Source organism: Manacus candei, unplaced genomic scaffold (assembly GCF_025592945.1).
Source record: "Manacus candei isolate 608988 ecotype Guabito, Panama unplaced genomic scaffold, ASM2559294v1 h1tg000082l, whole genome shotgun sequence".
NCBI lineage: Eukaryota > Metazoa > Chordata > Aves > Passeriformes > Pipridae > Manacus > Manacus candei.
The window spans coordinates 1,621,984-1,647,979 of NW_026138130.1; the positions used below are offsets into that span (position 1 = coordinate 1,621,984).

Sequence of the window (25,996 nt, forward strand, 5' to 3'; positions counted from 1 at the left end):
ATGATGGCCCAGCATTAAAATGATTGTGTGAGTATTTGAACTCGAAAATGCTTAACACCTTGCATTTGTTTATAATGAACCATCCCTTCAATGCACTGGGACAAATCCAAGAGCTGTAAACATTCCACATCAAAATAATGGGCTTATAATGGCCATGAGATATTTGCAACAATTTTCTTTGATGGCTGCATGGAAAGGTGCTCAGAAAATGTGCTATACTTACGTCCAGCAAGCTATGGGCACTGTCGCTACTCTCTTTGTTTGTTCTACACATGGCCTGGTAGTCATAAAGTGTAATTCTACAGAGAAGAACAGAAAACTGCTTGACTAAAAGAAGAAAACTCAGTGGGATAAAAATGATGATATGGAACAGCCTGCTCACGAAGTGGACAGGAAAATAAAAACTGTAGCAGTAGTAGGGGAAAGAGGGAATGGGATCATTAAAATAGAGGTTACACAAAGGAGCATAAAGATAAGAAATTCTGTGAAAACTTTGTAAGGGTTTTATCAGACTACAGAACAAAGTAAAAGCATAACTGGAAGAAACCGGGGAAGATACACACACAGTGTAACACACAATGGTATAAACAATGTGAGAAGGAGGAGGATAATACACATTCAACACAATGCTTAAACAGTTGGTTCTGGACTAAGATCAGCACATTTAGCCCCAGAGAGTGAAAGAGCCTATGCATTTGAGGGGCTGCTCACAATAGACCACTTGGAACTAGAGTTTTATTTTTACTAGAGTAAAAGCAGAAAGACATTTCTACAGTTCCAGCATCCCAGTGCACAACTAATTTGTAACATGGCCTTGATTCTGAAGGAGGGAGAGGTAGAATTTCAGTGCATTCATGGAACAGATAATTGAGGCAGGATGGGTTTACCTTTGCTTCTTTTCATAAGGGCAAAATATTCCATGTCAAGTACCTGCTGTAATCAACATATGCTAGAAGCCTCCTCAGATGCATAGTAAACACAGGGAAATTTATTTATGCTTGCAATTTGACTCATCATTGAAATACTTCAGAGATCTAAATGTAAAATCCAGAACTCAGAGCTAGTATATGGAATTATTGTGATTATTTCACTAAATCTGTCTGTCCATAGAACAATCAATTAACTATATCCATCCACATAAAAAAGCACTTAGCATCTATTGCAGATGTAAAGAATCTTTAGCTAGTAATTTGCAACAAGTGTAAATATATAACATATCCGTTTGACTTTTGCATCATCAGAGGGACAAAGGAGCACAACTGGACAGAGATGGTTAATAGATGTATGAGATGGGACTTCAATGTTTTGCAATGTGTGCCTTGCTTCTAAGTGAGGAGGAAAGGAGAGCACACAAATTCAGCTATGGAAAAGATGTCCCAGAAGCTGTCAAAACCAGGTCATGAAATGCATTCAGCATCATCATGAGGCATTCTGCACTGCATGCCATGAAACATTGCAACCTGTACCAATAAAATGCTGTATTCCATTGTGGTAGAAACCGTTGCTTGTTGCTTTTTTTTTTTTTTCTCTGATCTGATTTTGTGACAGCAACCATCACTTAAAGTTTCTTTATTTTCTCTATATTTTCTTTTTGGCTTACAAGCAAAATATCTAATACAGTGGGTCTTGCAGCTTCAACTAAACATTTAGTACGTGGTCATACTGCTTACATTATTCACTTTCTCTTATACTGAGAATAGAAATGCCTAGGAAGCCATTGTTTTGTGGACTGGCAGAGAGAGGCACATGGTAGACAAACGCATAACTAGAGACCTAAACATGGGTGTAAGTTGAACACTGACCATCTTTGGCAGAATCACGCCCACAGCCAGATCCGCGCACACAGATCTGCCAAGACAAACAGAGCAGTACACGGGGTAAGCTGTGCTGCCTGTGTGGCAATGCAGTAATACACCACTGGCCCTAGCTGGTGTTTTGTTTTCCTTAATTTTTTTCCCCCTTTAACCATGGTCAGAATCCAGCCCCTGTAAAGTAATGTCTACAGCTCAGCCTTTCCAGCCTTGGTCGGTTTGACTGTTTTGTTCCTCTAGATCCAAGGACTGTGTTGCATGTCCACCTGGACCAACCTAGTGATGGTGGCAAGTGATAAGTGCACAGCAAAGACAGTTCTACAGATGTTAATGTGCCCTCTGCAGAGCAGTCAAGAAATTCTATATGGATGAAATGGTCCCGTTCTGCTTCATTGAATATCTAGTGTTACAAGTAGAAGGCATTGTTTCGTGTGTATTCATTATAAATGTAAATTTTTAATATATTAATTAAGTTTGGGGACTGTTTGTTTCATGTTTGAAAGTATAATCAATGTCTCAAATTTCAATCTCATACACCAGAACTTCTTGGTTGGATTTCATTATTCTGCTAAGCAGTGTTAATCAAATACTGTTATAATGTGCCATGTGAAACATCTATTATAATTTGAACTTAATTTTAAATATTGATAAAAGCCTTTCCTCATCAGTATTTGTACTTGAATTACATTTCTTATGTAATTATTACAGTCTAATAGATGTAATAGTTTCTTTAAATGCTCAAAGATAAAAACATTTTAAAAGACTGAAATATGTACTCACACAAATAATCAGAAATATAATTAATATTGCACTCCAAAATGTTAGATTATATGTTTTGTAGATTGTCTTATGGTATTGTAGGGAGTATACAACAATCAAAGATTGTATTATGATTAACAGAAAGGAAAACAATACAAGTATGTAATTAAAAGCCCCTTCATTTAACAGGGAAAGAAATAGTAAACTTTAGAGTGATGAAGGGAAGAGCTGTAATAAACAACCTCAAAATCATTGTGGAATACTAAAGAATTGTTATTTGGAAAGGCTTGAATATCACCTGTGGATGATATTAGTGTTAGTTAGATGAGTTTAGTAAATATATTTGAAGGCGTTTCCAGTGTAAAGATTCTGGTTCAGGAATAAATGAGAGAACAGATAATGTGTCCAGGGTAAAAAAAAAAATCAACCAAAAAAAAACAAAACAAGGAGCAAATTATTAGAAAGGTACATGGCAGACAGATTTCTGAACAGAAGCCTGGAGTGAGTTTTGGTTTTAGAACAATCTATTCCCATCTTTCAAAGTAACTTTCAAAGTGGGCAGGTTCAACAGGTACCTCAAAGTTTCTAAAGATGATTCAAACAACTATAACACAGGATGTGCAAAGTAAACCAGTGAAAGTCTTACTGCAAAATGATATTAAAAGACCTGACTGTTTTGTGCTATAAACACATGGGAATTTTGTAACACAATTCAAAGATCAGTGGATGTATCCCATAACCACGTTGCAGTCTGAACACTGCAACATACCGAACCAATTCTCGATTCTCTGTCACTATGAATGGTATTAAAGCTCAGTATATTTGCATTCCAAGTCATTCACAAATTCAAATCCAGTTGTTTTGGTTTTATTCTTATAAATGTAATAGGAAAGTAAACGCTTTCCAGCACTATTCCTTATAAAAGCTACTACAGTATTTGTGGTCAAAGCAGCAGGGGCTTAAGGCACTGTAGTGCTTCTGTGCTCAGGTGTCATTTCCAGAATGTTATTTTACTGCTGATGTCTTTCTGAGATTTTAGAAAATAGGCTTTCTTCTCACTCAGACAGAATTAACTCAGTGTTGCAGAAAAAACAGCTTCCAGATCACCCTTTCTGAACTGATGTATTTCAGTTTTAAATAACTGTTTGCAGCTAACCACATCCTGTTCAACTCAGGATATGGTCCACCTAGATACCCAAGTCCATGTCCTGTGTTACAGCATCTCACGGGGAGCTTTGCCCTTGCTTCACATGACACACCTGAGACTGTCTGACATCACCATCCTGTCAACTTCCACGTCTGAACTCCACAGAGCAACTGCTCTTAACATAAGTTGTAGGACAAACACGATGAACAATCATCATTAACTGATGGAAAATAACTCACCAAAACCTAAATGTGCATCACTGTTTTATGTAACTTCAGGGGCCAAATACATTGTAGGGAAAACCCTTTTATTGTCGATTTCCTGATACAGTAAATTCCAGTCTCGTACTTTGCAATGTACTTGTGATTGAGTACGAATCTGGTTCAAGAAAATTAAACTTCCAAGACCTACCAGCAGCACAGGATATATTAACAGATGTACTCTATTGCTTTCAGCTAGATTTTCAGCACAACTATGGATTTACTAGCATAAAACACCATTACTGACAATTGTAAGAGCTGAAAGACATTCAATGCATAACATTTCAAATGTTTTGTTGAAGATTGGGTGGGTTTTATATACTGTGAAAGAATAATAAGTAAATGCTGAGTCCACAGAGAAAAAAGAAATGCTCCAAAGAACCGAGCAAAGGAAGCCAATAATCCAGAAGCCTTAATTATTGACACTATGCTTTACTCAGTAGTCCATGTAAAAACTAGTGGTGATTACAGCTCACTTGTGGTGGAAAGACTAAACTCAGACATGAGATGTGCAGCTGGCCTGGCATCCTCACAAGGAGGGGCAGTGTTGAATGGTATGAAGAGTAAACTAGTTTCTGCAGTCTAGAGAAGGTCCTGTGGGGAGGCAGCAGGACACTGTAAGGAATCCTGGACTGCTGCTGCTCTGGCTCTCCCACCTTCACTGACAGACAGATTATTAGCATCCAGAAGCTGTCAGGCTAATACCTTTCACCACCAAGAAAATCAGTGGAAAGAATAAAAATAAATGACTATTTTGACAAAACAAACTTGTCATCACATATCTTTGCTTTTATTGCTCAGCTATTCCCAGTGGCCAAGGTGCTCAAAGAATAACAAGCATAAAAACTAGAACTCAATCTGTATTTCCAGAATATGGAATGAGAATTCATCTATCTAGCGCACATGCCCGTGTTTCTCCTTAAGTGTATAAAATGATTTAATGCAATTAAAGGTAATATTTACAGAGACATAAACTCTAACAATGCCCAAAACTCAATGTTAAGATATTAATTTTAGATGTCACATGGACAAAATATGAGAAGAAAATATAGCCCACAGCAATGCTGAAGTTTCAGAATGCAGGTATCAGATGCAGATCCAGTAAATGTGAAAAAAAAATTAAAAATCAGAACATGGTTCCTGTTGGTAATAACAAGAGGGAAGTGACAGATATTATTTGCTTCTTTTGGGTGCAAGACTCACACGTGCCCTGTAGTGCACATGGCAGCGAATCTGGGAGATAATTATTGGAAATAGTCAGCTCATTTTCCTACCTTGAATGTCTTCTGCCTGCCTAAACAAAAAAAAATGCTTATTGATCCACCTGAGTATTTTCCTGGTATTTATGCTATAAACACAGGGTGTATTTTGATCTTGCTTTTTTCTTTACTAAGTAAATCATCAATAAAGATAAGGAAGATTTTTAAAATGTAAAAGCATATTGCAGCACTGCTACATCACAGTTGCACTTGTCCAGTACCAAATCCAGTAACTCTAACTTGGATAGTTCCTGCAGTCTGTCACTGATCTTCTCCAAAATGTACATCTACGTGAAGAACTATTGCCCAACTAAGAGAAGGTCAAATCGATGACTGTATAAATCCACATAAAAATAAACACAAATTTTAAATGCGACTGTCCATTTAACATCTTCACCAAAAATTTAAGGATGTCTTAATAAAATGAATGCTTAAATAAGAAAGAGTGGTCTGAAAAACAGGAAAAAAAAATCCTTCAGTTGGAAGCTGGTGTCTGTGGGTGAGCAACTACTTACTGTTCTTGTGATTTGGCTTTAAGAATGTTCTGTTTCTTACAAGTAAGCTTAGTGAAGAGTTGTGATTTTTTTTTTTTTTAATATATATACACCCTTATAACCTGGAGGCAAAACTAGTGCTGTGTTTTGCTTATAAAGCAAATCAAGGGAGAGAGATGAAAGTCTGCCTCTATGTGCAAGCATTTGGAGAGCACAGGAGAAGGATCTGGACTGCATCGTACCCAGGGGCACGGACAGGATGCACGTTCCTCACTAAGAAGCATGTGAGTAAAGAGAAAGGAACAGAGAAAGAAAAACTGAGAAACAAGAGAAGCTCTCAAAGCAACAAGAACTTAATAGAGTGAGCCTTGGCATCCGGGAAAGCTGGATTTCAGGGGTGTGCCATTTAATTCATATATCCTGACAACAGGATTAAATAGCAAAGCATGGATTCTTCTTCAGAGGCCAAGAGGATGTCTGCTGGAAAGAGAACTGTAAGAGGAAATGATGCTGCTTCCATATTTGTCTTATAGAATTGCTTAGTTTTCCTCCTACTGGAAAGGGTGAAAGTGTTTTGAAGTCAAGAGATGTTTAATTTTCTCTTACAGATTTATTATGTTTATTTCTTTGGGGATCTCATTGCTTTGATAGCCCTTAATTTTCCTGATGTTAATGTGGGCTTTATAGATTTTCCTGCTTGGAGCTGTTGAATTTTTCTATTTTTTTCACTGTTTTTATATAAACAAAGTGCTGAGGAAACTATAAAGAAACTTTTCTAAGTTATGTGAAGCAGATACTTTTCCATAAGCACATCCTAATTTATTTAATAATAAATTTAAATCATATTTAAATTATTTAATTGTGTGCAATACTTAAGGTATAAGATAAACATAATTTTGCTAAATGAAATCATAGAGCATGTCACGTTGCTGTGGAGGCACTGATATAATTTTTCTCCCTAATTATAAAACCCATAAACTAAGAAAATATACATACATACATACATATGTACACATTATTCAAAAGAAGCACTGAGTTTAAAGAAATTGAGGAGGGAAGGAGGTATTTAAGTTCACTTTAAAAAATAAACAGTGAACACAAAAATTGAATTTCATCCTGCTGCAGGTTGAAAAGAAACATAGTCAGCAGCAAACAAACCCCTTTTGTTTAGCACTTCCAGCACAGCCCTAAAAAGAACTTCTACATCACTCCAAATGAGTGGTAGTTGGGAGAATGGACAAAGGGTTATTTCATTCCTTTTGTGGATGGAGAGCCTGAAAGCTGGCAGGAATCAGTGAGGTGGGAGCACATATTGGCACTGCCACTCACATCACTGGTGCCAAAGGAAGAGGGGACTCCCATCCCCAAGGTTAGCAAACTTCTACAGTGAAGATCAGACACCACAGAACCTTCTACTTCTGAGCTAACCAAAACGGGAGCAAGACCAGGTCAAAAAGTGCAGCATTATATAATTCACCTGCTGGACAGTATGTGCCATGTAAAAAAGCAAATTGGAAGAAAGGATGACTCTGGATATTATCAGAATGAAATGCTAATGAGCAGTTAGTTCTCTGATTTTCCCTACATGGTAAGAGCAGGAATGGCAAGTATAATGTATGCAATATCCACATTATGCTCTCAGGGAAATGGTACTAGTGACAGATTTTGCCACTGCATCAAGCACTCTTCTTCTTTTCTTCTTATTTCATATATAAAAACGTTTGGTAAATCAAAACACAACCCCATCTGAACAAATTAGTAATCTTAAAAATATGGTAAATGCATCTGGCTGTTTTTCATGAGAGCCAGCAAAGATTTCTTCTTCAGACTGCTGGAATAATTTTTTTCAAGGCCTCATCTAGCACAGTTCAAAGACAGTCTGGTTTGGGTGTTTTTGTTGCTGCACAGAGCTATCTGCTGTCCAGCAGGATGCTCATTTAGCACAATTATACCACTTTGATTCTCTCCCATCTTTAACTGATTGGCAATGGTCAGTTTATGTTGTTTAAATAACCGGCTCACTGTGTTTACATTTTCTCCAGTATGCAGCTCAGTTGCACTGAGCTGGTGCCTTCATTATCTCTGACTGCCTTGGAGTTCAAGACCAGCAAAATCAGAAGCCAATGGTCCAGTTTAGATGGAACTCTCGAGCCCTGCAGTCTGTGCTCTCAATGGTGCCCACCACCATCGCTCATTGACTACATATTCTGTTTGAAATGCTTTGCTGGGCAAGACAAAACAAATTGCGACAAATTAAAGTGTTATCCCTTAGTTCTGACCGTGTGTTTTTCTTTGTGTTAAATAAAAGGCTTCATCTCTTGTATAAACAGATCTTTTCATCGTCAAACCCACTCTGTAAATATGTATTACTTCATTTCCTTCTACAGCATATGTTAAGAATGTGGTGCTAAACACAAAAAGGTTGCCACCCTCAGAAAACTAGGATTTGGGATGATTCCATGAGTGCTATCTGCACATGTCAGGTCAGTCACTGGTGTGGTATTCAGCTGTAGCACACAGAGGCAGCATGGAGAGATTTCTGCCTTTAGGAGAGCTGGTTTACCAAGCAAGCACACAAACCATCTGTTCTGAGAGCCTCTGTATACACCCTCACATGTAATAACTACATTCAGTGAGTGATGGGATCAGTGATGTGTCTGTCTTTCTATACTAGAAACGCACAGGAAAATAAAAGGGAAAAGTGCAGTATATACTGTCAGCACTTCTCCCATGCTGTCATAGGACAAAAGGGTATGGAACAGTTCTTGGACCATGTGAAAGCCATGAAGACTCCAGTGTTGAGTTACAGGTTAAAGGGAAAAGTTTCTTCTTAATTGCCCAGAATGCATAATTTATTTCAAAGGACAACACATAAAATCACTATTAGTTTGTATTGTCATCGTGAGAGTAAGACCAGGTAAATAGTCACAACAACGTTCAGAGGTAAGTTAGCATGTGAATGAAGATGGATTACTGGGAGAACACACTTCCCCTTTAACAGCAGGGCATTTTGCACTGTCTAGTTTGAGCAATCTCCAACTTTTTACAGGTCAAAATGGTGATGTGGCATCAATGATTTGCTTAAGAGCCATTTAAAACTGTTCAGCAGTAGATATGGCCCAATCCCTTTTCCACTTGAGTGCAGTGGGAACAGGAAAGGCACACAGTTTTAGCATTGTAGTCAAATAAACCGTTCTTTCAAACTCACTGTAGGCTGACTCCAATGCTCTCAACATTCAACGTGCATGGTATCCAGTTACACTCAGATCATACAGAAAAGAGACATAAATGAGAATCCAGCCACGCTGCCAGTCTTGGCTTTCTTTCGTATGACTTTGATTTAGTTTCGTTTCATTTTGTTGTTAAAATATTTTTTAAGAGATAGAAAATCTTACCTCTTAAAGGAGCCCATTGTTAGTAACTTGTTCATCACAGCCCCTTCAACCTCCCCAAAAAAGTAACCAGTCTGTAAAGGGAAAATGCAAGAAATTACCAAAAGTGTAGATAAACACAAACCAACATTGGGTTCAATTTAAACTGGCATAATCCAGGATCTGACAAGAGTGGCTTTGACAGTTACAGAGACAGGTTTTCAGGACTACTGCTACATAAAATCTGATGAGGACTTCACAGTCATGGCAAGTGGCTGGGATTACATTATTACCCCTGAGCAGATGTGAGAGCTTAAACAATATATTGAGGTACATTATATAACATCTAATATCAGAAATAAAAGCCATCCAAACCTAAAGCTTGTAAAGAAAACACACTAATCTGATCACAAACCCTTGTGATTAAAATGTTACTCAAAAAAGATATAAACAGGTTGTGAGAGGATTTCATAAACAGTCATTAAAAAGCGTTGTTTATAATTCCTGCATGACCTGTTTAAGGAGCTGGAACAGTACATTTCATCAATCCTATAAATTTTAACTCCTTTCAGAGTCATTTCATACTTAAAACCACTCAGCCTGATGAATTACTCATTTTGTCCTTGTTCAGCACTTGTGGACTAATAAAAATAAATCTCTATTGAGAAAACAAACATTCATGTTATGAATTTGGTATGTACTATGGAAGTGACTCTGTCATCTGCAGCCATTCATATGACAGTGGAAAATCCTGCATGTACAGCATTTTTTCTACCTTGGGAAGACCTGTTTTATTTTAGAGTCTCAACTCCCAGAAGAATTGGATATTTCTCTTCGTTGTTTAAAGGGAGAAATCCCACAATTTATGAGGGGGAAAGGGCACTACACTCTCAAATTGCATGGATTCCATAGGTTTTGTATGAACTAAACCTCAATTCCATTACAAGGAACTTAGCTGACCTCAAGTATGCACCTGGGAGTTTGCAGGCAGAAAAGTTACAGCCCTAGCTAAAAAAAGGCATTCCTCCACCTAAAAAGCATGTATTGCCTTTTTTTTTTCCTCGGGGGAATCTTGGAACATTTTCCAAAACATATGGGTATGTAAAGTCTCCTAGAAACAAGAGGAACATGACTAAAAATACTAGCTTCAATAGCTCTAGCTGACTGATGAAGAAAAATTATCCTAACTATTGGAGAGGCAATGTCAAAAAACCCTAAACCATAAATGCCTGGTTACAACCTTAGATAGTAATAAACCTGATTTATCAAGTTGTGCACCAGTCTTATGAAGACATTTCCAGTGACAGTTCTTTCCACAAAAGCTCTGTCTGTAAATGCTAGTTCTCCTCCAAAGCAGTAACACCCAGGTTATCATTATTTTTTTAATACATTAAGATTTAATTGCAATTCAGATGAAGAATTACACTGCCCCACAAACATGATTCTTGAAGCAGTTCTGGTCATGTTTGTAAAGTCCACAGAAAAGCAGTGCTGATGCAACCCTGGACAGGCACGTCATTGATAAGGTGCCATCCCACTTCCCTGCCCCTTCTCTACCCACAATAAATATAGAGTGCATACACACATATAAAAATAAATATATACTATTGTAATCTTGTTATAGTGTTACACAAACATAGACACAACTCTGCTGTCCATCTTGGACTTAGATCCACTGTAACTACAAAACTAGCCGCAGTTCTGGCTCAGCAGTTGTCCACACTATACTCTTCACAGGAATATGTAATGGTTGATATCAGGTAATTACCAAAGGAAACATTTCTTTCCAATATTTATTGGCCACAGCCAACTATAAACGTGCAAGTAATTTACACCAGTCACAACTATTTACCTCTAGGAACAAAAACAAAAGGGGAATAATGAGAGGAACATATTTTAAATGTATCAAGATTATTCTATAATGGCTGTATTTCTTATATCATGCTCAACTAAACAGAAAATATAGATTTAATAGTTAGATAAAAGGCAAAAAATTCCAAAAAGCTACTTCAAACATAACGCAGTTAATATTTAAGCAATGCTATATTTTTAGCTTATAATTTTTTGTATACATCCTGGAATTATATTCAGAACATGCTTGACATTCTAAAGGAATGGAAGCAATAAATTTAATAAATTTAAACAAAATAATCCATGTCAGTTCTCAGTTTTGCATATAAGATGACATACCACGAAGAATGACTATTGCATGACACAGTACAGCATGTTTAACAGTTAATGCTCTGTTGGAAGGACAACAGTTTCAGAAAAATTGCCTTTCTCTTGTTTATTATGTGCTAATGTAATTTTCAAAGTCCCAACCAAAATGGAGCAAGGGAGAGAGGGTTCATAAGGAAGCAGGTAATTATTTTTGTGCTATTCAAAGGCGAAAAATATCTCTGTCTTGTTACTTCCAGAAGTGTCAGATTTAAGGCTACAGTAATTCAAGCTTTTAATTTAAAAGCAAAATGCTCAGTTTAGCTTCTTTTTTTGCCATTCACTTCGAGTATTTATCTCCTCTCCAGACACTCTTCCAAGTCTCCCAGAGGTCTTTCCAAAAGCTGTTTCTCAGTAACCAACCCAGTCGTAACAGATTTAATTCACCTGAGGGCTAAGTAGGAGTGTGAATATTCCTATTCACAATCCCAACACATAAAAGAAATTCAACTTCAGACAATTCTGGCATAATTGGGGCACCATCCCAGCCGTTTTCAGGCAAAAGTTAATGAGAATGGTGATGATTCCTTCATAAGGTTTGCATGATTGAGTGTTTATACGTTAATTTTTCAATAATTTTCCAAGAAGAATAAGTGAACTGATGTTTTGAATGATCTTATTAACCGTGCTCCTTGTCCTCTCTGTTGTGATGCTGAGTGCTTAGTTTTAATCCTTCAATGTCTGTAATCCACTTCAGAAAACAAACTTCTCAACTAGCAGCTCTGTAAAATCTCATTATCTCAAGTTTGAATGTAAAAGCTCTGTGTCCCCTCCCTCCCTTCCCAGCCTTTCCATGCGACAAAAATGCCACAGAGAATCTGGGGTTTTTTTTGGGTAAAAACATTTTACAGAAGACAGACACTTATGCAGCAAGAAAGGCCTTTAAGAGAACATTTATGAGTTTAAGAGCAGACCCTGCCCCGATGGGAGACAGAAACTGAGCTCCTGTGAGAAACAAGTTACACTCTTTGTAGAAGGAATTTTTTTAATTTTATGTTACTGAACCCTTACCATTTTCAGATGGTGGCCTATTTAAGAAACAAGTACTTTCAGATTAATGTTACAAGAAAAAACTGAAGAAAAATCTTTCTCTTACCTGTCTATAGTCTTCAGACACTAAAATAAATCCATTGTTATCTATTAGGTAACAGTTGATTGTCTGAAAAATGATAAAATACCATTTTAATTTTTGATTTTAGGATACATCAATAAGTTAATCATGTACTTCTAAGTGAATTCTAAATGGATAAAACCTTCAGGTTGTTATAATGGTTTGCATAAATTCTGAGTGCAGTCCTGACTTATGGGATGTTATCCGATTTAATTTTTATGCATTTGTTTCATGCAAAACAAAACAAAGATGTGTACAAAATGGGAGGATATAAGATAATTACAAACAAACACAAGAAAAACAAGGTCAGTGTTTTTGTAAGCCATTCTTAAAAGTTTTCCTTATAACTAAGCTTGCAAAGGCTCAGAACTTTGGTCTTCCTGATGGCTTCTCCTGTGTTTGGAGAAAAACATCAGCACAGTGTCATTACCCTAATGATGTATTAATGAAAACACAGTGTCAGCCTGCAGAACCAACAGGGGACCAGGTAATATTTTTTAATTTGTTCATTGGGGGATGGGACCAGAAACTTCTGTAAAAGAGGCCCCACAGGTCTCCTAAAGCTTTTCAAATTGTGTTTTTAATTGGGAACTGGATTTAGAGGTAGGACTGTTAGCCTTTCGTAGGTCAGACTTATAAACTGTATAAAACAAGGTAAACCCAAATCAGTGCTTCCCTGCATACACACATGCACTGTTTTAACCTCAAGTGAATTACTCGCTACAGGCAAAGTTTTAATTACTGAGCTTCAGAGTTTAAACATAAGGTTCAACTCAAACCCGGATATAACTCAGTTTCTCTTCAGTAATGCCAAATACCTACCTCAGTGTTGAATCTTTTTTGTATCTCTGTTGTTGGTCTAAATCAGCAAACATTTTTACCATTGCTTATTGAATTTTCTGTGCCATTTGTGTAAAAAGAAAAAAATTAAGTAGAATGGCTTTCAAAATAGGAATCCTCATGGCTTTGTTTTCAATTCAAAATCTTCCCTGCTGCAAATGGGCTGTACAGAGATATGACAAAATATACTTTTTGCTACACTCTGCACATCCAGCAAAATCCCTCTGTTGTTTTAGGGAGGAAAGCATCTCCATGCAGTGGTAGTTGTGCAAAATGCAAAAATGCAGCCTGGTATTGGAAGAAATGTTTAGATGTGTCTGACTCTCATTCTGGCCATATATTAGTACTGCTCTGTGGGGCAAAGAAGAGGAGAGATTTGCAAAAATGTTGGCTTGAGATAGACTTTTTATAGAAACAAGAAAGCCAAAATCAGGCAAAAGTTCAGAATGAACATTATTCCCTAATGTAAATGCAGGATATTCATTCTAATAGGGGAACCTAAGCTAGAGGCACCCCCAGCGACAGAAAACCTGTCAAAAAGGAAGTTGAAACAACTCATTTCCAACCTTTGATCTGCTAGAAAGCCCAAAATTGGCAAATGCAATGTGAAAAGCTGATGATGCTGGCAAAGAACCCAGCAGAGCTAATGCATTCAGAAGAGACAGCTCCTTAACCTCAATGGTGTGTGAAGGGTGGAATTTCATGAGGAGGCTGTAACACCAGAACACTGCTGTCCCCAAAGTCCACCATAAACCTCCCACCAACTTTGTTAGGAGAGGAGTTAAGTCAACAGAGAACTCTTTTGAGGATACCTATTTGCAGTCCTCATGCATGAAAAATTAATCTGAATTCAGTGCTTTAGAAACACTACTTCTCCATAGAAAATAAATAAAAGTAATTATGCCGGACAAGAAAGAGTGTAGGCTTAATTTCGTAGTTTGTGACTTACATGCTGTTGGGAAAATAGTGGCTCAGTTCAAGAATTAGTGGCCATGTCTCAAATCTCTAAGACAGTAATTCACTAGCATTGTTCAGAAATTTAAAAAATACTAATTTTTAGCATTATTATTGGAAACAGGCATAATGAAATAAGTGGTAAGTGGAATCTGCATCTTTTTGGTGGAATGTGAAGATAAGAGGGCTTCTATTTCAATCCATTTTAGAAACATTAACAAGGGAAAAAAATATTCATTCAGGACCATTCATTCAACTGCTTGCCAGCAAGATAAATAACGTTCAGTGTTCAGCATTGTGTTAAAGAAACAGTTTGTAACAACTTCAGCACTGACAAAGGGCAGCAGGGTGCATTTACTCATCCAACACATTAGCAAATCTCAAACAAAAGATTTCTGATACAAGATTAATGCACGAGATAATAGCTTTGAGATTGACTGGAGCTGCATGAAAGAGGTTTAATTCACAATATTTCACAGGTATTGGAAGTGAACCATGCTCAGGTTTGCCCAAAGGTTCAAGTTCAGTGAACTTCAGGTTTCAAGGGGAATGTTCTATAGGTGGAGAGTCCCTGAGCTTGTAAAACCTTAGGCATAAAGTCCAGAATAAACACAGGAAGAATGTTGACTGAGGTCTGAGAACACATTTGAATTACAGTAACTTTGATCAAGTTCAAGCCCTCTATGTATTTTCACAGCTCCAATACACAATAACAGTAATGGAATGTAATATGGGTTAAGAAACCAAAAATGAAAAAGAAAGAAAACAGTACATTTAAATAAAATGTGAGGCATCAGGAAACCAAGAAGAAATGAGCAAATTCAAAGCTTAAAAAAAAAGAAAAAAGGATTTCAAAATAATAGGATGTATTTTAGAATCAAAAGTATCACACACACTGAAAATTTGCTTCATTTTTAATTAATTATTTTTGCTACAAATATTTTGCTATTAGTAATAATTAATATTTATTGATTATTGTGCCATTCCATTTGCATTAATGACTTAATATTTACTTTAAAATGCTTTAATTTATACCATAACTGCTCACAGATATTTTCCTGTCATTGAGAGAAGGTGTGAAAGTTAACAGACTCAACAGAGGAGCTGTGATATTTGATTGAGTCCTATCAACAGTATGTTTTGTCATTAAGAAAGAGTTTGGAATCTCTAAATCACCAAGGTTCTCAGTATTACTAAATTTCTACATATGCTCACATGGCTCCTGCTTGTGTCAAGCTGAAAAGACTTTAAACTGCTTACATTTCTTTAAAGTTAATAATAAAGTAGTAAACAAATGCCTTAGCACTGCTCCAAATTATTTCCCAAACTGGATTCACAAAGCAGAATTTACTGCAACGTGTTTTAGGTACTGGTGTCAACCTTGTAATTAAATGCATGTCTAGAAGCAGTCATCATAAAAGTCTCAGTATCTAAATAATGTAATATATTAAAGGTGATCACAAATTACATCAAGAGATCATAATGCACACGAGACATTCAAATCAAATTCATCAACTTTATGTTCTACTGCAGTAGAGATATACATGGAAAAAAAAAATCTGTTAAGTACTTACTTCATCATCACAACTTATAGCACATCTGCCATCGAGAGATGCACACTAGGGATGATATCAAAAATCAATACAATATTTTCATTTCTCATTCAAAGATTACAAAATAAACATTTCAAAAATTCAAATGGGCAGAATTATGAAGGAGCTGCTACTGATTACATTCTTATCTAAAATGGTTCTAAAAATGACTAAGAAAATTTTAAACCTGTTCACCAAACCTGTTCTGTTCCTGCCTGTAGAGAAAAGGTGCAGTCACATGTAACAGTTCCAGATGGTTTAAACACCACAATCTCCTCCATGTGCTGGAAGCTTCCAGACCATCCATAGAGGGAGGGTTTTCCAGTAGGGGTTGGGTACACCTGCATTTTAGGGTTTTTTCTGGACCAGTACAGTTCCAATCCATTCTCAAAGTAGGGGTGGCATCCCCTAACCTTTAGAAAGTACCTGATTATCCTCTTCAATGAGTATAAATTCTATCCCTTGAATGTTTTAAGTGAAATTTATTGAAGACTATGAATGCCAACCATGACTCAGTAATCTAGTTTAGTTAAATAATGTGATACTTCAGTTACTGAATGTTACAAGAGAAAAGTGAGAAGGGATAATTCTGCTACTACTGGAAGCAAATAAATATCACATTTTTGTTTACTGTTTATACTTTTCTAAGGCAGAAAAACAACATGCCAACAAATGTACTGGGGTCTAAAATAAATAATCTTTCTAATTGCCTCCATAAACATGGGATCAAGCAACTGTTATTCACCATTGAATTCTCCTTTGTAATGAGGAACTGGAATGTAAATCAGAACTAGTCTTCAAATATATTGTTTCTTTAAAACAGTTTGCTTATGACAAAATACTTCAGATCATCAGCACAGTTAAAAAGCTGTTGTGCATTCAATGACAAAGAAAAATTCAAAATATACCTGTCTGCTTGCAGTCCAAAATTTCCGCTGGAAAAATTCGAGTTTCATCTGGATACCTACAGCTAGGAAAGACATAAATTAAAACAAAATAAATTAATAAATAAACCAAGCATGTTTAATTCCTTCAAAACAATTATTTGAAATTACTCAGAAAGAAGAAGTCTTACAATGAAAGGAGAAAGTAAGCCCTGAAATAAAAAAACACAGCTAATTAAACTGAAGACACCACACAGTCATATTTTAAACCCTTTACAGTCTGGCTAAACAGGAGGATGCTGTTAGAGATTTATATATTCATCACATTGTATAAAAAACTCGTTCAAATTGCATATGTCTCCATAATTAACATAAAAGAACCACAAGCTGAACATATTTATGTTCACACCAATTTCATTTATATTTTACTGGTACCAATACCAGCTGTAGGGAACTCACACTGTGTGTTTTGTGATGAAATACATGAAGATTTGCTGAAACATGAAAATTTGGTTAACATTTCAAGTGATGATTTGTTTTGAGGTCATTTAACCCACGGCACATCAGTGGAACAAAAGAAGCATTAAAAATTTGTTTGAAAAACCCTGAAGTTAAGATTATTATGTGCAGTTCTGTCAAAGGAAAGTATCAGACACATATAACTGTGTTTCAAATTTTAAAGAAAAAGGCTATTAATGATAATAAATTGTAATTTAAAAAATAATTATTAATGATACTACAGGTGTAAGTTACACATTCTTCATAATTTCTGGTGGGATTGCTTTTCCAAATATCAGTGAACCTTTCTTCCGGCCTAATCTGATGTTTCTAGTTAAAAATGATATAATGCACTGTGGTTTGCATAAGTTCCAAAGGCAGTTGATTCTTCTGGTCTCATCTGCCTAAACTGAGAGAATTCAAAAAAGTTTCAGTTGTAAAGCCTTAAAAGTCAGAAATCTAACTCCTGGCAAATTCATTGCTACAATGTTTTGTTTAAAAACAAAGCCTCAAAAAAAAAGAAAAAATAGTTGTTTTGGAAAACTGAATAAAATTTCATTTATTCATTCCTCCTCTAGGGTCCACAGCAGGAATCATTTATAAACATACTTACATTTAGATTATTGGCACTTGCTTTTGCAAATACACACACGCTGATGTCATGCTTGTATTTTATTTTGTGTAAGCAGGTAGGGAAAAGTCTGTGAAATGAAATCTGCAATGAACTGATACAATAGAATATGAAATTACATCAACAATTTTCCTATTCTAGCAGGTTATAAATATTTTTCTGCTATCTGTAATTCATGGATGTTTTTTGCTTAAGAGTGTAGGTAGAGAATCCAGTTTTTTTGAATAAACACCAGAGGAAACTCTCTCCAGCTACATTTTATTATCTAGGAATTAATTTCCCAGTCCACGAGAAGACACTGTCTGACAGCCATGCAGCATGTGTTTTCTTCATCTACGGTTTGCCTTTAGGTTCAGTCCCAGCACTCAGGTGATCTGCACATCCCACCCCCTTTTTGTGAAATGAAGGCAAAACACACACACTTTCCTCAAGGAAGCCATTTCACTTCTGGGTGTTATGTCAGCCTGGGAAATGTCCATCTCAGAATGCTGTTAACAGGAGAGATGCCTGGGCTGTACTTAGATATTGCTCATTTAAGGTCCTGATAAGGTTGACCCTTTGGAGTTCTCACCTCCCAGAGCAGAGGAGCCATTTACAAAATTGAGAATATTTCAATTTCCAAATCATCAAGTTCATTATCTCAATGATGTAAAAGAACAGAGTTTCTTGTACAATTCCACACAGGAGCTTCCCTGTCATGGAATGAGTAGCTTCTAAATAATCTATATCCTATGTAGTATAAAATAAATGAAAATTACTAATGTTTCCTAAAATTCAGCTAAAAGTTATTTGAATGCCTCTACTTTCACAAGAATTAAGTGTTAGTTTATGGGAAAATAATTTTCTTTTCAAGTCCTGATGTGATACTAAAGCATTTTTGCAGGTTTTTCCCTCCTGAGCTTTTCAAGAACATTGTAACCAGAAGATTACTTTTTTTGGTTTGGTCATTTAATGCCATAAGAGCTATTCTTCAAAAGGTTTTAGAGCCAATATATTCTTCTGAGCACTCCCTAGTCCTTCAGCACTTAAGAACTTCAATATAAAATACCTGTGCTCCAAGTCACTCTATATTTAAAATGTATGTTTTACAAACTGGCTACATGTGGGGGAAAAGGGAAAGAGGAAAACTTCAAAATTATATGTCCCGTGTCACTAATTCCTAGTTTAGCCTCCTGGGTGTAACAGCTACCACAGAGGTTAGATTAAAAACCTGTAATTGCACTGAAATTTGTCTAAATATTGTTCAGTAAGGTACCCAGACAACACCCACATTTTTAATTAAAAAACAAACTACAGACGACAAAACCTCTAATCGATCTCTGTGTGCAACATACACTTTAAAGCATAAAGTAGTCTTCAACATTTGCAGGCTTGGTTCAACCAAAATGGCCAAAGGATAAAAAATTATTTTTTTCAGCCAGGGAAAAGTAGTCAAGATGAGGCAAAAAGGTTTTGTCTTCACTGCTGCATTTCCTCTGTAATGTCACAGAGGAGAGTGGGTTGGAGCTGGAGACATGCAGGAGAGCAATCCATGGTTGCTGATGGAGGGGTATTGAACTCCTTCTCCATGTGAAACAAAACCTTTCATTTCAAACAAATATTGCAAATCCAATTTTTTGTCTCAATAGCATCAGTAAATTTTCTTAGGTGATTCCATTAAATACCTTCCATGCTGCCTATGGAAAACAGCTATTAAACCCCTGAGATTTCTTCCCTTAGTTTAATAAATTAGCTGCTATTCTGCAGTGCAGACCCTATGAAATAACAGATGGTTGAGAATGACAAAGTTATATTCTTGGCTGAGTGATAATTATCGTTAAATAAGTAATTTCCTTATGCATCAATTCCATGGCAGAAGGTAATATTTCACTCTTCTAGTGGGTTGCTTTTGGGATAGAAGTACTGGGAAGTGTTCAACTGCTGCAGGGCTCAGGGCTGCTTAGTATCAGGCAAACATGAAGGAAAACAAATAACTCAGAATAGATCAGGATTGCTTGAGTTCATTTCAAGATCTCCACGGTTAAGCAAACAGACAGAAAGATTAGGAAAGCCTTCCTCAACAAATTACTTCTATGCACAGAATTACAAGACGACTTAGGTTCTAAGTAAAAAGAATAATTTCCTACTTAAAATAAGAGAGGAAAATGGATTAGACTGATTTATTTCAGGCAAGAGAGGAGCTGAATCTCCCTATAAGCCTGACAAAGAGATTTCAAATACATAATTATAGGAAAAAGTAATAAAAGCTAAAGGGATTTCCATTCTGTGAAATATCTATAGACTATTGTACTACATAAAAGCAAGGTTAAAAAAATATTTTAAGGTCTCCACTTCTTTTCCCACAGAATATGGTATAGACTAAGAATCTTTCTCATATATAAAAGATGCCTAACATTTTGAGAACATTTTGGCCTCCTATTTCTGATGGAATTATCTTAAATGAGGTTTAACTTGGCTTCAAAATAAGAAATCTAGGATATAGACTTGTAGCAGGGTTATTTTTCAATCTGCATTTCTTTTGTGTATTAAGCTTAGACTCCTTAAGGTGCTCTTCTTTCCGCCTACTAATATTAACTCTTATTATTATATTTTAAAATATCTAATAACTAAATTTGAAATATTCCAGAACGCATTTGAATATTTTAAAAAAGTTGACTGCACTTCTTCGGTTTAAATCTGTTTCAGTTCAAAAATCTCTGTCTTCAGTGTTCAGCTGAGGAAAAGAATGAGACACTGAATATTGCACCCCAATGCATAATACTGAGAAATAAACACCAGAGCTGTCAAGAAGAACAGCCAGTACAGATTCATGGAAGGCTCCCACCACCAGAGATGATAAAAAATGCCTATAAAACATAGGTGTTATGTAGCATAATTAAAAAGAAAATGTGGATATTTTTTCCCTTCAATCTCAAGAAGTCTTGGCTAACAAATTAGAGGTATTCAAAGAGGAACTCTCCTGCAATAATATAGTTACATAATAAGTAATATATTTATGCTCGAGTATCATGCAGCATAGCTGTACTCTCAGTGACAGTCACTCTTAAATCACATGCAGGATATATAAAAATACAAACAAGTACTTGTCAATTGTGCACTTCCCAGACTGTTTCCCTGGTTCAGTTTACTTGCACAGTAAAATGCAGTTTTCCCTTTCCAAATTTCACACTTCATTCAGTCTCCTTCTCAGTGATCTTTCCCCTTCTACCCATACCTTCCTCTTCTTACCCTGACTCATTTTTTCAGTTCCTCTCTTCAAACAGAAGATCCTCAGAATTTTATTATAACATGAAAAAAATATTAGCTTTCTTATCTGGAAAGTTTTTCTTATGATAAAGCATAATTCCTACCCCAGCAAAATAAGGTATCCATTATGCATTTGGATAAGATACTACTTTTCAGAAGCTGTCCTCTGCAACGTGTTGGTTTGTTGGGATGGCTTTTAGTATATTTTATTATTTAACTCAGTGACAATTTCTAATGTTCTTACAACTTGTAGCTTCTCTGACATGGAACCCTCTTGCCTAACCTCACAATGTGTCTATATTGCGTATTTAGATATCCTTAAATTATTTTAATATTTTAACTTTTTTTTTTTTTTAGTACTAAATCCTTTGAAATCCACATAAATGTGCACCTACCTTTTCCACCCGAGTTTGAATTACAGTGTCTCATTAACATTTACAGACTGTTAAAAAAAGAGTCTTTTATTAACCTAGGTACAATGTAAAATAAAAAAAAAAGCTCAAAGTTCAAATTATCAAGTAGTTTTGATTCTATGCAATAAGCAGAAAAAAAATTTGTATTATTACTGGTATCTTACATTTATCTTCTTGCCATCAAATAATTGGAATGGCTGCACATACACAGACATTCTTGAGTTCTATATAATTATCAGTTTGTTATGGGGACAGTCTGCACATGTCATAACATGCCATAAGATTTAGCAACACGAATCCTTCCTTCATCAGAGGTATTGTGAGGCAGTATGTAAATGAGTGAAATCTTCTTAAATGGGCAATGAAAAGTTGAAGTTCTCCCTCTTTTCTCATGGACTTCAAACCTGCTCTTTTTTTCCAGAAGGTTTTCAGAATTAGTGGTGGAAGCAGTTGCCTGGATAGAAACTCCCAAGATACAGAGAAGGCAAGGGCAACTGGAATTTCCTGGAGGCCAAGCTCAAGAAGAAAGGGAGGAGATATTGGGAACTTGATGTGAGGCCAAGCTGAAAGGGGAGCAGGATGATGATTGCTGGGAGGCCGGAGTTCATCCAAACTCAAACCACCAGGGAAAACTGAAGGGCTTGGTTTGCAGCCAACCCCTGACAAACTGAACTGTGGAGGGCAGTCTGTGAACATCATCATAAACCAGACTCCCTGTGACTCCCTGACACATATCTTCCTTCTGGAGGACTAATGAAGTAGCAGCAGGAGCAGGAGGAAACACAGAAAGGATATAAATTGAGTGAAAACATTAAAAAAAAAAAAAAAAGACACTCTTGACTCAAAGTCCATTGCTTTTTCAGGAATCTTCACTGAGGAACTTGGAGTGAAACAGTTTACCTGTAAATTATCATTCAGACAGTTATACTGCGTTTCAGACCTCATAAGATAGTAGCTGATGTGCTGCCAACACTGTTACAAAGGGCTCCCATAGAAATCTATTCATTTACCCCGTGATAAACTTTGTGTACCAGGAGCACAGCTCAGGGGAGGTACTTGAGAATCCATCTCTAACTTAAAAAGAAAAACAAAACCGACAAAACCTGGAACAAACAAAAACAAACAAAGGAACAACACACAAAAGAACCCCAAACTGAAAAACTCCCCTACGCCTGGAGGAAGGTAACCACCAGGCATGCAAAATTACACTGAGTGCACTTTGCTGGAAAGATATGTACTTTGTTCCTGAGAAATACAAGGAGTACATTGATAATATAAAGTAGGGTCTTAGATTACCAAAACTGAAGAGGGTGAGGCAGGCACAGTTAAGCCCTGTCTGGTGTCTGGAGTATCCTCCCTGTGACTTTTAGAAAATACCTGACACCTACTGACACCTGGCTCATTCCATTACACACACACAAAGAAAGAAAAAAAAAAAAAGGATGAAAGATGGGCAGTATTTTTCTTTTTTCTTAGCCTTGGGAAGCTTCAACAGCTTGCAGAGGGAAGCAAGAACCATTGCAAAGGAAACTCTGCTGGTGGTAGAGCTTTTATGAATTCCTTTGAGCTTTCAACTTTCTTCCAGAATCTCTTTGCATGGCAAATACTCAGACAAATATATCTGAATTCTGATGGTACAGGAAGCATGTAAAGACTGAAAGCAAGCATGTGAAGACCACAGTAATGCTAAAATAATGAAGCAATGAGGGTATTTTTATAAATCCCTAACCAATTTTTAGTTTTATAGTGTTTCCTTGCTATTCAAGTACAGCCCATGACTGAAACGAAAAGTAGGAACAGTATATATTTGTAAGCACATTTATAAATCTTAAGGGACGATCCATGACTTGTCAAGTGCTCAAATAAAGCTTTACTTCTCACAACTGAGGTTGCAGTATAGAGTAGCAGAGCCAGTTTACATTTCAATCTCAGCCAAAAGGCTGTGGTTTCAAGTTTGCAATTAAGGAACCCTAAGAGGCTCAAAGTTCAGACAAACATCCAGAAATTAGGATACTTATCTGAACTCTTAGAGACTCTGACCAGATTCTCTTAGGAGATGTTGGGCTTTCTGCTTCCACTTGTAACTATAATTCAACACATTCAAACCTCGATCATATTTTCTTTTCAAACCTCATTCTGGCAACTACCTAAGCATGTTGACAAAAAACCCTCTGTTTCTACATATCTCAGCATTGTGAGAAAGGGTGATTTCAGAAATGGGCAAAGCTTCTATTGCTATTTCCAAAGAGGTTTACCCCTCTCAAACTGAAACACTATCATAGCAGAATGGGTACAAGTTGTCCTACTGCCAGATGCAGAATATTTTGGGTGAAACATTAAAGATAAATATTATGTCATCCACTGCAAAACAAACTTGGGAGGGACTTTTCTGTCCATTTGTCCCCTATCAGATCAGTGCCCTCCCACTACAGACCAAGGGGCCAAGACATGCAGACTGTGCTGCTCCCAATCTTAGCAGAGAGATGGGACTTACAGAATTCAGCTCTTCCTGCAGAACACACTGACTGCAAACTGCTTGCCTGCCCTGTTATCCCTGGGGGTACTTGTACCTTGTATACAAGGTCTATGAATATATGAAATCTCATTAGTCAAACTGGATTTATGACAGTGAATGGGAAAACACCAATATTCTATTTTATCACATCATTTGGAAATAAGTATTAGATCTCTCATTTACTGAGTTATAATAAAAACAGTGACATTCTTTACAAACTGTTTGCCATACTGTGATTAGAAAATTACTTTGAATTACTAAAAATACGAGTAATGTTATTTGAAGTCAAATAATACATCAGAAATACCTCATCATGAATACAAGTCTCCAGCCTTTCAACACCATAGCTATTTAGATGTTTTATAAGTCAAATATTTACTGTAATGTTCCAGAATAGTTCTCATGTTTTTATTTTTCTAAGATCACTACTTTATTTAACCATCTTTTTGCTGTTAAACCACATGGTGGTAATGTATAGTTTTAGAACAGTACAAAAAATGTATGTGCCCAAAAGAATCCTGATTCATGTTTGTGTCTTTTACTGAACAATTTATAAAACAGTAATAGCAAAACAGACACATGTTAAACTTTTCCATGAACAGTATAATTGCAAGAGAAGCCTTTTTTAAAAAATTATTGCATCAAAAAAGCATTTTTATTGAATATCTGTGTAGAAAAGAACACAGCTGCCTATTTGCTCAACAAAACTAGGAGCTACAAACTTGCATTCCTGGAACATCCTGAACTAGAGGTTTAAACCATGTCTGCAATGGAAAGGAATCTTAGATTAATAACACTGAAAGATTCTCAAATGTACTGAAATATAAGCTTTCTTCTTTTTCATATTCTCCTACTTTGTATGTGTTAAATAAGAAGAAATACCATCATTCAAGATGTATTCAGTATATTACAGACAAACATCTCAGTTTGAAAGTCAGTCTCTAAAACTATGGATTAACATTACCCATAATCTGAACATTTCACATTTACTTAACTTTATTTCATGTAAACCATTTATTGCCACCATTTTGAAACCACCAAGATATGTTAACTATACCTCTCAGAAATAAACTGTATTAAGGAAAATAGCGTGTCTTTTGCTTTATCTAACGTTTAGAAGTTCAAGTGTGTGAACTGGAAAACAGTTAATGTGCATCCAAGAGGTCAAATACTCAGGGATAGAATGACACCTTTCTATTTTACTTGTCTACTTACCATATTTCAGAAATAATCTTCACAATTGAGAAGTGTCTTTATAGTGCTAAAAATAAGCTTATTTGCGTCATTACACAAAGATGAAACGATCTTCTTAAAGCCACAAAATACAAACCCCGATCTATTGACAAACTTATGGTCAAATACATAATTAATAAATATTTTCAACTGATACTCCAAGAAAATAACAAAGAAATAAGGCTTTTAAAAAATGTCAAGATTGATAAATGAAAAGGCACTGACAGACTTTTTGTAATAAAATGTCATCATTGCCAGAGATCTGTGTGCCAAGTTATGACCATAAATGAACTTCTCTGGGTGAGTTATTAACTTCTAGAAATAGTGTAAGTGCTGACATGACTTTCACAATGGAAGTACAAATGGACCCTACTTTCTTCACATAAACTATTATCCAGATGCTTCTACAAGTAGTATATTACAATTTATACACAACTGATTAGGAGGATTTAGCTGTCAATGCAGCCTTAAAGCATTCCTTAAAGGAATTGTAAATTAGTAATTTTTGAGAGAAATCGGTCTCATGGATACCAGATGTAATCCCCTTTAATCTAACAGCCTTGAAATAAATCAGGAAGGTTTCTGAAAGGTAATTGTCTGGTATTACATTAAACTAAGGATTTATCATACAAAATAGCTTCCATTTCTACTAAGTTTCCTAATAGGTGCAAATTCAGCTGGGACTTCTGCCTGGAAGGTGTTGAGCACTGCTAGTGCTCACTGAAGTCTGTGAGAGTTAAGGGATGTCCAGTGTGCGATAA

At 36.1% G+C, this 25,996-nt stretch overlaps 1 protein-coding gene across 9 annotated transcripts in view; it reads right to left on the reverse strand.

The window, feature by feature from the left end:
- The window catches only part of CACNA2D3 (calcium voltage-gated channel auxiliary subunit alpha2delta 3), a 482,761-nt gene that overhangs the window by 26,051 nt on the left and 430,714 nt on the right, over positions 1–25,996 (reverse strand). For 7 of the 9 annotated variants that reach the window (XM_051811537.1, XM_051811536.1, XM_051811538.1 and 4 more), the window contains 5 exons: positions 16,724–16,785; positions 15,798–15,842; positions 12,415–12,477; positions 9,126–9,196; positions 224–299 (listed from right to left, as the gene is read on the reverse strand). In XM_051811537.1, coding sequence (XP_051667497.1) covers positions 224–299; positions 9,126–9,196; positions 12,415–12,477; positions 15,798–15,842; positions 16,724–16,785 — 317 coding nt within the window. Of the gene's footprint in view, positions 1–223; positions 300–1,802; positions 1,849–9,125; positions 9,197–12,414; positions 12,478–15,797; positions 15,843–16,723; positions 16,786–25,996 lie in introns of all 9 variants that reach the window. The other 2 variants (XR_007908333.1, XM_051811535.1) reach the window with 2 other exon arrangements.